We start from the raw sequence: 12,500 nt of genomic DNA, 5'->3' as shown, positions 1-12,500 counted from the left end.
CATCGAACTGCAGCGCCTGCATGGGATCCACCAGCGTGGTCCGCCTGTGGTTAAAAGTGAATTTATAAACAATAAATAACATCACAATTAAGCCAACAAAAGGCCCACGTGGGACTTGACTGCACTCCCTGGGCCGGGAACTTCGTTTGCCCTTTTCCGATTCCCGATATGATAAACGGTTTCTCGATGGATCGTGAAAATGGCATGAAAAAATTGATTTCGAAGCCACTTTTCCATCGGCAAACCATCGGGGTCTGGTGGCATCATCGATTCGAGCAAGCGATTGCGCGGAACGGTAATTGAAGGCCTGCGGGCTGCTCTTCCATCGACCTGACCTGGCCTCTAATACTTTGGCTGCACCGCACCGCGCCCCGAGCGGTATTTGCATTCTCGTCAGTCAGAAAGGAGAAGCTTCTTGGTGGAATTACTGTGATTATGGTGGAATGGTGCCGCCGGTGTGGACGGTGGCCGCCACCGGGGGTACGCAACCGATTCGGCGCATTCGTGCTCATCAATTTCGGGCCATGACTAAGTGCTTCATTTAGCGTGATCGGAGATGGTAATGCATCTCTTCGTTTCGGGTAATGCTCGGCGTTGCTTCGTTGGTAGCCGGCCTGTCCTGAGATGGATGACGTAAATGTTAAAACGCGGACAGTTATTAATATTACTTCAAGCAGCTTTTTTCACGGAGGTGTGCGCGTTTGATCCCGTTTTTTCTGTTGTTACTGATGTTCTTTTTAAAAATGTACAAAGAAATAGAGAAAAAGACACGCACAACGTCTTTGGAGGGGATATCCTTTAGAAAGCATAAAGAAACGACTGTAAATTCTCTTTGAAATCCTCATTCGAAGGTCGATGCAGCGTAACCAGTTGCTACTCTCTTGCATCGCAATGAATATCTTAATAGCACCTCTCTGCTTAATCGGGCCAAGTCGACTCAACCTGTGAACGACGCTCGTGGTTCATTATTGATAAGCACAGTGCAAGAAATTCCCTTTCATCGCAAGTGTTGCGCCTTCGAGGAGTTGCCACCTTTTAAATAGCCACCTCGAAGCCACGTGTGAAGTCAGTCAGTGCCGCTCAAGATGAAGTTCTGGGACGAGTACCTGAAGCGCAAGGAAGCTCTGTTCCGTCGGCAACACAAAACGCCTCTTGATCTTCTCGAATCGGCACACCATCGGTTGGTGAAAGCGTTCTACTTCTGTGGCGCCGAACGTATTTTGGCCAACTACACCCGCCGTAACGCTCGATTGATCTTTCTCGTCGTGGATCTGATCCTGTATTTGGCCGTCAACTGCTACTCGATCGCCGTCGTTTGGGGCTCGATGATGGATGTGGTGTTCAACTTCGTAACCCTCGGTATTGCGATCCAGGGATTCGCCAAGATCGCTGCCTTCACGAGTGATGGGCTGTGGGTGCTGCACTGTTACAACATTGACCGCTTCAAGGCCGCGCCCCGGTATCCGGAGGTGACGGATTCGCTTTACCACACGGCCACACTGTGCAAGGTGTTTATCGACATACTGTCTGTCATGTTCTCGATGGTAGCCGTCATCATCTATTCGTACGCGATTATGATGCCAATTCTGAAGGGCAAGCTGGAGCTGGCATTCGGATTTCAGCTCCCACTTCTCGATCACACTACTGTGGCTGGGTTCTGCATCAATTGGGTGTTCCAAGCAGTTCAGGTAGCCGAAGGTGCAGTGGGACTCGCGGCATGTGATATCTGTTTAGTGTTTCTCATCGTCAACGCGACCGGCCAGATGGATCTGATCATAATCTACCTGCGTCGCCTAACGGAGCTCATCGATACGGACATTGGTGGCCAGAATGCGGCCCAGATTGCGGATCTGGTGCATGAGATCGTCATCAAACATTTGGAGCACACAAAGTAAGGACAAAAAGATACTCCGTTTGAAGTTAGTGCATCTGAATCTATTGACGGTTTTGTTGCATTTTCCACACGCTGCACTCGAAAGGCACATCACCGATATGGACATTTTGCTCAAAAAGCAATTCTTTGTCAACTTTGGATGCATGATCTTTGAGCTGGTGGCCTCGCTCGCCATTATTGTTAGGTATCCCTGGTATCCGGGAATGGCAATTACGCTCCTCTGCACCATCCAGCTGTTCGTCAACTGCTCTTTGGGGACCTTCCTATCATTGAAGGTAAGAGTAAGCTTCAAGTCTTCTGCAGAACACAAACGACTTAAATCAAGTGGTTTCAGAACGACAAACTGGTGAACGAGATCTACGCGGTCAATTGGTACGGGCTATCGATAACGCATCAAAAAACACTGAAGAAGGTTCTGCAGAAGGCCCAGCTGCCTGTTGTACTCTCCGATGGGTTCAGCGCTATCGATTTATTCAACTTTGTGCAAGTAAGTCACGGGAAAGAATGGAATCTTCTGCTATATCAGACATAATCTATTTTTGTTGCAGATTTACAAAAAGATCTACTCCTACTTGATGGTACTGCAGAATGTAAGCTAAGCAGCTAATCAAACATCGATAATCCTACACCAAAGTTACCGAGACATAAACTCGGCAAATGTTTGTGCTTGCACCGGTTTGTTTCGTTTGATAATAAATCCACTTCACCAGTTCACTGAGCGTATTTGCAAATTCCGAAAATACTTTCTTCAATTCCGGCTGGGTGGGTAAATTCCAACGGAAGAGAACCGATACACAAACCTCTCATTACAGCGGGCGGCGGCGCTCTCGAGGCAGATCAAACAAACATCAAACATTGCTTTTGGGTAAATTCACACAATTCGCGGAAGGACGCGCGCGATCTCCTCATCGCGGTTCATCTGAGACACAGGGTCCCCCCCCAAGACATGTGTATCGATTTGGCGCCCGGAAAAAGGCACCTGGAAGGGAGCACGGAGCACGAAGCACCAGGGTCCCACGCACTGCAAAAGAAAGAACGAACGAACGTGCGGCACAAGATCAACTCGTGCTCCTCTCTGTCCTGGTCCCGGACTGCGAACGCCTATCTCTACCACCTTCTGCCAGCAGCATGTAAGCAAACAAACGTGAGCAAATAGGCGGACCGACGTTGCGATGTGTAGCTCCACGCCATGCCACGCCACACCACGCCAAGCTTCCCGTCGTCCCGAGGTTGAAATTGGAAGAAAAATCAAAAACCCCTACACAAGACACACCAAAGGAACTTTGCCCTTTGCGTTGTTACGTTGGCTGTTGGCGTTTTCAACCGTCGCATGCCAGCACCAATCCAATGAAGGCACAATCAACAGATTCATCCCCTTTCCCCATCGAGGGTCTGTATGATTATACGTTTAAAATATTAGTTCATAATAAATTCCCTGACATAAATCTGCACCAAGTGGCTCTCGACGGCTGTCTCGACAGCGGCGGCCGACGGAAGAGATAGCAATTTCACCCCCGTTTTTCGGGACCGACCCCAAGCGTTGCATTTCGCACTCGCGAACCCGCTTTAATGCGTTCGTGGGCCCGGGGACAACACAATCTGCCCGCTCGACTGACGGGACCATTTTTCAGCCATTTGTTTGGTGCAATCGGCGGCAAAATTTTCACTGCGAAAGTGTGCATCGCGAGGCGCGTGGCCCGGCCCGGCTTCGGATGTGAACCGCGATAAATTAGTCCTCTCCGATGTGACGTGCCAGCGAGCGAGAGAAACGGGGCTTGTCCGCGGCTAATAATTAGCCGATCGCTAAATCAAAAGCGCCACCTTATCTCGCCCGCCTGTCCATCCGTTCCCGGGAGGGTTGGGGTTGTGTGCGGAGTCGGAGTGGAAATTGGGAAATAATTTATGAATTAGTCCCGGGCGCGCTCGTGCACGGATGGCTCGTGGTGATGAGGTTCCATTTAAAGTCATTCGATGCCACACACGTGCGCGCTATGCGTTCTATGCGTGGCTACACAAGCAGAACAATAGACTGTCGGTGCTATGCTTGGCGCAACACGATTTCAACACAAGGATACCCTTTTAGTGCCGTTTTAGGATGCGAAGGTGGAAGCTATCACTTTAAATGATTGCACGTGTTGGTAGATTAGTAAAACAACAGCATGCAAGTGTAAGCGATTCTATTGAAGGCTTATAAAGCGAAACAACCTGCAAAACACCTTTCTTAATTTTCATAAAATGCATTTTGGCTAGCAGAATTTGTCAAATAGTTATAGTCAAATAATAATAGTAATGCCTTCTTTAAATTACAAAAAGTCAACAATAAATTGAATATTGATCGAGCAAAATAATGCTTTATTTGAAAAGTTGATAACTTAATTTAAGAAAATTGGATCTGTGTGTATATGTTCAACAAAACATATGACAAAACAGATATCTTTACAGAATAATTTACAAAAACAGTCTTAGTATACACAACAATTCAGTTAAAATCAATAGATAATATTAAGAAACTAATCATACTCTATTCTCATCCCGATGACACATTCGCAACGCTTCGGGACATGGAAACCTAAGCAACGGCTGCAAATGACTCACGAGCTTTCTCCCCTCGGTTGCCCATATTTACACATCAACACCTTTCGGGCCGTTGCCTTCATCACCAGCACCGAACCATCCCGCTGACAATACCATAACTCAACGGCCCAAAACGGCCACCGACATTGGCCACCACGAAGCACACAGAAGCCCGCCGCGAACTGTCCGAAGCCAAGCCTGCCAAGCACCGGTGGTGTGTTGATCTGGCGTGGCTGGCGACAAAAGCGCGATTGCGCCCCCCACCACCCCGTGGAAACCACTACCAACACTACCGTCACCACTTCCTGACAATCAACCGCAGACCGAGGGACCCGGGCCGTCTGCCGCGCCTCGTATTATTGTTATCGGTGAGAACGACACTCGCGAGGATAACGAAGCAATTTTATGCAGCGAACCATGACGACACCGACGATGCCACCACCGGAGTGTATCGGAGGCACTGGAGTGCAGGAGGAGGATGCAAACCGCGAACAAAATTGCCTCGGAGTGCCGGTGATGACATCGGTAAGAGCTTCAAACCACCACCACAAGCACGAGCACGAGCACGAGCAGGTCCTTGTTTGGTGGACCTTGGCCTCACTCTCTTGGCACTAGCCCGGTCGTCCTCGCCACGGGGCCAGCTATATCCAGTAGCCGTGGGTGACGATCGCGAGCCAAGAAACCGTGCCTCGAATTGGCCACCGACACCGCATCCGGACTGCATCACATACTTTTGGCCGGGCCGGGACTACTTTGCATTGTGTGACTGTTTTCGAAGCAATCTTCCTTTGAGTGCGCCCCAAAAAGGGTGCCATTTTGTGCCAGTGGCTACCTGAATGGACCTGAAAGGACCTTGAGTTTCAACCGTTCAGGACGTGCTATCAATCAACACCACGCCCTGTTTCGTCATTTCGATTGGCCACACCAACGATGCGTCCTTAATTAAATCAGGTCAAAGCTGATACCGAAGCCCCCGGTGGTCGTGGTGGCCACGAGCGAGCCGCCCATGGAAGGATACGAAAGCGAAAACACCCAAGCGGTCACCCAAGTAATTGACTTTGCACATTTGATTTAGTGCGAATCGCGGCTTGGTGGCTTTTTTTTGCGCATCGCCGGAACCGCGGGAGGGTGCGAATTGGTCCGAGAGAACCCGGGCCCCAGATTACGCACCCCATCCTTGCCAGTTAGTTGACGTTTAGCGCCATCGCCGCCACGGAGACCAAAACTTTGTCATTTACTTTATTGATTATTTAGTGTCCATAAAAGTGGCGCGAAACGGTTCTATTGTGTGGCTCCTCTGCCGCAGGAGGCCACAGAAACTAACGTTCCGGGAGACAACACCACAAACCGAAAAAAAGAACCGTACGCCATCCAGATCGCAAATCGATCAGATCAGCAGCATAAAACCGGACGCTCAGGCCGTCGGGTGCGCCTTCCATCGGTTGAGACGTTACAGATGCGGTTTTCGGCTGGGTGAAAGTTAGCCCACTTTTATGAGCCGCCGGTCAAACAGCAGAAGACCAACCATTTGTAGTTACCGGGGGCCTTCCGGGATCCGTATGTAACTTTAATTCAGTTTGCCAGAACTTACACAACAGACACAAGCGGGCGGGCGCGTCAGGACACGTAAAATGTTATGGGACGATGGCATGGGATGGCTTCTGGCAGGCGAAAAACGATACTTTCTCACCCTTCCTACCGAACGAAGCATTCCGGTGCCATGCAGCGATAAAGTTTCAATTTACACGCGCTAGTGCTATGGATTCTGGAAATGGCGGAGCACAAATTATAACCTCACAAAGTTGCAAGGGAACTCCTACTCCTGGGCGGGCTGGATAAACAGCCATTTTGGTGCGATCGAAACTCACGGGCTCCTGGTACATCATAGGAGCCGGCGACATTCATCCATAACCTTAATCCTCGGCGAACATCCCATTTAAAGGCCAGCGATCTGGCCATGGCCAACGAATGTGTCGGTTGCCATTGTTTACCGCCGCCAGAACAGCTTCAACCGTAATTGATAACAACCATTCCGAATGTATATATCGACCCCCGATCCCGATCGAAATTGAGTCGTAAAGTCGGGATAGATGAGTCGTATAACTGAACGTTGCAGTTTCGCATGAAACAAAAAGAGAGGGGAGCACCTTTGGCGCTCTACCTTGCGTTGCTCCGTGGGAAACTTCTCACTCGAGAGTGCGTCGCTGGTGTCGCAATTGGGGTTTTACCCAATTTTAATGACTTGTTCGATTTCCAAACCCCCCACCAAAAGAACCAAAGCTGCCAGCTCACGCGTCTGGAACTGGAAAAGGTAAGCTCGACGCACGTCCGTTGCGTAAGTTCGGCGAGAGTACGCGGTGTGTCCTGCGGAGGAAACTGCGACGGTCCGACCATCACGAACAGACGACGAGGGCCGCGCCTGTCTGTGTATCATCAAACGAATTGCTTCTGTCTGGCCGTCTGGCCGCCGCCGTCTCCATTGCCACCGCCACTCGCTGCCCTTCGATCCGTTCGGAGTTCGTAGTTCCGACATCGGAAGAATCGGAAACCAGCGATGGCGGTTGCGACTGTGACGGCGACGATGACGACAACAGGCGGTCATCTGGTGATGGTGGTGGTCATGGTGATACGGTGGCTGCGGTCTCATAAATCGCCGGCACGCACCGCCACACGGCCACATGTTGGCGGACGTAATCGTCTCACGTCCGACGTTAGCTAATTCCCCCGGATCGCTGTCAAAATTAACGAAAGTTTTACTATTTTACTGTCAATTTGGTGTCCAACATCGGTTCACCAAAAAGGCTCCGGAATCCGCTCCGGTCCGAACGTTGACCGTTGAAGGATCCAAAACGGGATTAAATGGGAGCACAACCCACCGGGGCTGGGGCGGGGTCACGAAATTGAATACATGAACCGTAGGACAATCGGTTGCGTAAGAAAGTTCCAGGGAATCCGCGCTGCGACACCTCTTCTGACGATGGAAATCGTGGAAGGAAATCCCCGGGAAGCCACCGAACGATGCTGCATACCGATGAGTAATAGAGACCGAGACCGAGATTCCAACGGACTTCCCCAGACGACATGCCAGTACATCCGGGCAGTACATGAATTGCGGTGGACAGAATGCTGCAAAAAAGAATTACTGCCAACAGCGAACCCGAGAGCTCGGTTTAAAGAAGGGGAGGTGTAGTGGCCAGAAACTGGACCGTCTGTGTCATGCTACCGAGCTGGAAAACCCTCTTGGCGCCGACACCAGGCGGTTCTAGGAAATACTCGCACACCGAGCAACGCTACAGCCAGTACAGGGATGCTTCAGCACTTCTCTCCCGGTACCGTCGGTCGGTCGTCGTTTGATCTGATATAATTGACACATGACACCGTGGCAAATTATGTTTCGGAAGAGCTTCGTTCCTTTGCTGCAGCGATAGTGGCGGTCGTGGAACATGGTGAAGCCACAATTATCATTTGCCAGTGGAACTGTTTCGTGGCGTCGCTGGGAACGGCAAGATGGAGTTCCCAAGGAGAATCTTTTTCTGTTTCTCCGTCTCCGTCCGCTGAGTGGCAATGATGGATGATGTGTTTCTGTTGGGATCGCAAGGAATGTGTGACCCAAAAATGTGATGAAAGCTCTAGATGGGATTAGAATGGCATGTGAAGTAAATCTAGACGATTCCTGATATTTGAATGGTGACTGGTAGGATGGCATCTTCGATAAGATTTGTTACCTTAAGGAGGAGCTAAGGTTAATTCGGGTAAAAAAAGTAAGATTTTTGGCGATTTTTTGTGAAGAACACATTCAACTTGATTTTTTCAAGTGAATGTCTTATGAAACTAGAACTTTTCAAAAATATTTGGTTGTATTTTGCGGAAGATTTGTTGCAAATTTCATTCATGGCATTCAATTTAATAATGGGTGTTAGCAAAAATGAACATTTTCTGGTGCCCTTCGTAGCCGTGTGATGGTTCATGCGAAATCTGAAAATAAATTTTCTGTTCGTCAATAGCCTCTTCTAGTTTTTGTTGAATTTTTCTTTTTTAAATTTTTGAAAGCATTTTGAAGTCGTAAAAGTGATCAAACTACGATAGTGACGGATTGATCAATGACCAGACCGGGTTCGTCGCTTAAGTCTTTTGATTCGTACCAAAAACGTTGCCCATCGTTGCTGCGTGATGGGTTATATAATAATATACAAATTGATATTCTTTTCAAAGATTATAAGTTTATCTTGGTAGACGCATTGAGTTTTTGTTGATTTTCCAATGTTTCAGTTTTTCGCAGCGTTTTCAAATCAGAAAATCAGAACTAAATACTAAAAAGTTTGTTAGCTAAAAGAAAATTCAGATTTAAATCGCGACCGGTGGTCTAGCCCGTTTCTCAATTAACAAGCAATGACCTCCGGCCAACATCCGCAGAGCTTTGCCGTACCCGGGCACCATCATTGCTGCAGTGTTTCAATAATATTTAACGAATAGAATTTGCAATTCCTCCAATCTCCCCAAACTGTCAAGCCCATAAATCCGGACCCTGATAAACTTCCAAATAATTTACTACTTCTGGCCACCAAGTGGTCCCAGAGAACGGGCCAGAACAGAGCAGATCCTTATTCCCACGAACAAGACGCCAACCATTCGAGTCTAGCGAAGTCGAGCCAATATAATAAACGTTCGGACCGGATCCTCGAACTCCTCGGTGGGATTCCAGATTTCCAACCAACTCCTCCCAATGGCATGCCGTTGTGCACACGTTGGGTTGGGCCATAAATAAGTGTATAATTTATTTCAAATTTGTGTACCACCCCAAAAACCTAATGGCCTTGCATACGCATTTGTGCAGCTCAGGAGCTGGTTGGCTGGCTGGCTGGCTGGCTGGCGTCTCCCGGAGCCTTTCATCAAACGCATCCAAGCAAACAGTTGGGTGGTCCAGCCGATTAGAAGAGCCCTGTGGTGGCCGAGATTTTTACCCGTTCCTTCCCCTTCGGTCCCATCTACGTCGAGCATGAGCGTCCTCGAAGCAAATCGACTCAAAGATGGATTTCCCTGTGTGTTTAATTAATTATCGCCTCGTCTTCTTCCGTACCTTGTGCCAAGTCCTTGAAAAGGTCCAGTCTCACTGGTCGTACGAGCATGGCATGTAAACAGAGGGTTGTTACAGAGGCGGATCCTCACGATAGCAAGTCCCTGACCAGCCATTACTCTGTACTACATCGATTGGTGATGCTGTTCGTGAAATATTCAGCTTACCGATCGTGTAATGCTCATGCTCGGTGCTCGGCAATGAAACAGACTCGGCTCATCGATGAAAGCAATGCGACACTGTTCGCCCCAACTCCACGTTTCCTCCACGGTACCAATGATGTGTCCTGCGTCCCCCCGAGCATGTGTTTTATGCAGATTCCCACAGCAGGATTTTCGGAGGAGCATTGCATTGCTGCTTAGTCGGTTTTGCTCCCCGCACCCAAACAAATCCACGACGTGGACGCGTTGGAGTGCTCCAATAATTAATCATTTTTCGAGCATCGGCCGTCCACCCTCCCCCGAGAACCACCACCATTCCATCGTGACGATGGACGCCGCGAAAGGACGAAAGGGAAGCACATAATTGTGGTGCTCCCAGTAATAATGGTAATTTGCGCGAAACATTTATCATTCCTCTCCGGCGAGTACCAGCGACCGACCGACCCACCGAACCGGGACTCCATTCACTCTGACAGAGAAGAGAAAAAATATGTCGACATCTTTGCAAAACTCTTTCCATTCCAGTTCCAGGATGCTGTGCGAGATCGGTCAGTGGCAGACGAGGGCTCTGTCTGCACACACAACGCACAAAATTGTCATCGGAGCCCGGGGGGGTCCAATGGAAACCGATTATCTTATGAGGTCGAACGGGTGAGTTATTGGTTCCATCTCGATGCGCCCCCGGACGATGAAATATTGGTGAGAATTAGGTTGCAAATTCACTCCACTTCGATTCGAGCCAGCCAGCCAGGCAGCCAGCCAGCGAGCCGAGGACATGCCGACGCGATGCTGCCACTATCAGCCACGGTTCATCTGTCTTAACGGCCTTGAACAAATGGTTCGTGTCAGTGGAGCAATTTGGCTGGCAGAATTAATTTGCATGGCCACTCCGTGGAATGGAACAGCCGGTGGCTACTGGGACCGGATGGAAATGGAATGGCGTCTAGCACTTGTCGTTGAACGGCTTCTGAATAGGGATGTAAAGAGTTCGATTAAATGCTTTTCTGTCGTAAGACAGTAAAAAAACAAGGAAACATCTAAACCGCACCAACACTTTTCTAATTAAAGTCATCTATCTGATGGTAATAAGGTAAAGTCCCATTGTTCATGTTGCTCCAGTTCTCTCCTTGGTCGCCAGGTATTTTCCGCGACGATCGAGGTCGTCAACGCGGAGTACCGCGGTGTTCTTGCGTCGCGTAGCGTCAAGATCAATATCAACGACCATCGACCGCCATCCGAAACCGTCCATTGCCCTATTTTAGCGATTCTTTATCCTGCGGTCACAAGCCCTTTCCTTCCATTCTCGTGATGCGTGATGCGAGTGTCCAACAGGCGCACACACGCTGGTTCTAGCGGAATACCGCGAGGCCCCGAGGGCAAAGGATACAGTGCGCTAGATGGCTTCCCTGTCAGACCCCGGCCTATTCGCTGGGCCCATCGCACATAGAGTCACGCATTGAGATCTCGTGCTCGTCCTCGTCCTCGTCGTGGCGAACGAACGAGGCGAGGAGCGTCCTTTTTTTTCCTCTGCTACTCGGCAACCTGGCATCGCCTGCTACTGCTACTGCTGGTGGTGTCTTTGCAATTGTCGTCTTCAACACAGAATGCACACGCCGGTGGCGCAGGCACGATGATAAATAATATACCGTTTTTTGGCAAATATTCCCAGACGAAAAGAGATAAAATATTATAGAAATAGAACTAATGTGGCGCCGCGGTTCTTGACTGTTTGTACGGATTCCGTTTTATCTCCATGCTGCCGTTGCTGTTGGTGATGTCTCTGCGGCGAAGAACACGAGAAGGAGCAGACGATGCACGATTGCGGCCGGGCCTTCCTTCTTGCCGAGACGCTTACGTATTCCGCTGGCTCACACAACCCGCGTATCCTCGCACCCATACTACCAGCTGTTACGGTTGTGCTGGTGTTGTGTAGCCGCGGAGTCCTTGCTTAGCTTTGCCCCCTATCCCTTTTCGGTCCGTCCTTTGCGTCCGTGAAGTTGTGCAAACGCATACAGTGAGTGGCGCAAAAAAGGTTCAACATCTTTTCGATGTTGCGAGTTGCTTCATAATTACGTGATACTTTATTTCCTCCACAAGGTTAATGAATTTAAAATGAATGATTACTGGATACTGGAACAGTGCAGGTGATGCCGCGCAGTGTTCCGTTGCTCTCATTTCTTTTCTCAGAAGCTTTTAGCAACTATTTCGGATCTAAATCAGCTCGAACTCGCGATGATATGATTTTCTATACATTTAAAACAATTCCTTGCATAATTTGCAACAACTAAGAAATAAGAAACGTTTGTTTATGATACGCCTTCATGCTACATGGCTTATCGTGAACGAAAACTTTCTGTACAGTTGTGTATGGCATGTGATGTGCCTGCTCGTACTAACGTGTTTGATCGTCAACTTTAGAAGATTTCCTTCATGTTCAATATTATATTCGGTTGATCTCGTGCCGATTAATTGTTGTGTGAGATTTTCAAAAATTCTATTCATTTTTTCATCTTTTCGTTATGCGTTAGAATGTTTCTTGCGACAGGCCCAGTTTTGTTTGTCTATTTCTTAGGATGAATTGGCCTACAAAACTTCTCTGGCATGCTATATCCTATCCTAAGAGCTCGCTGTAGTAGGTGCTTGGCCGAGTTCAACTATGTGTGCCATTTTTTGGCAAACCCACTCCCAACTGCATGCCAAGTGAAAGCCGCCCGGCGTTCGGCTTCGACGATTCTATTGGATAGTACGGCAAACTTGTAGTTATCCGTGGCGTTATCCATTAAATGGCAGTGCGGTT

The 12,500-nt window shown here is 48.8% G+C and overlaps 1 protein-coding gene across 1 annotated transcript; it reads left to right on the top strand.

The window, feature by feature from the left end:
* The first annotated feature begins 1,085 nt into the window (after positions 1–1,085).
* LOC126570154 (uncharacterized) lies at positions 1,086–2,493 on the top strand. The gene is made up of 4 exons (XM_050227696.1): positions 1,086–1,891; positions 1,980–2,169; positions 2,229–2,381; positions 2,443–2,493. The coding sequence occupies exons 1-4, from the start codon at positions 1,086–1,088 to the stop codon at positions 2,491–2,493; spliced, it is 1,200 nt and encodes a 399-aa protein (XP_050083653.1).
* Positions 2,494–12,500: the final 10,007 nt, after the last annotated feature.

This window comes from Anopheles aquasalis, chromosome 2 (genome assembly GCF_943734665.1).
Source record: "Anopheles aquasalis chromosome 2, idAnoAquaMG_Q_19, whole genome shotgun sequence".
Lineage (NCBI taxonomy): Eukaryota > Metazoa > Arthropoda > Insecta > Diptera > Culicidae > Anopheles > Anopheles aquasalis.
Note: the sequence above shows the minus strand (reverse complement) of the source record. Positions and strands in the feature narration are given on the sequence as shown.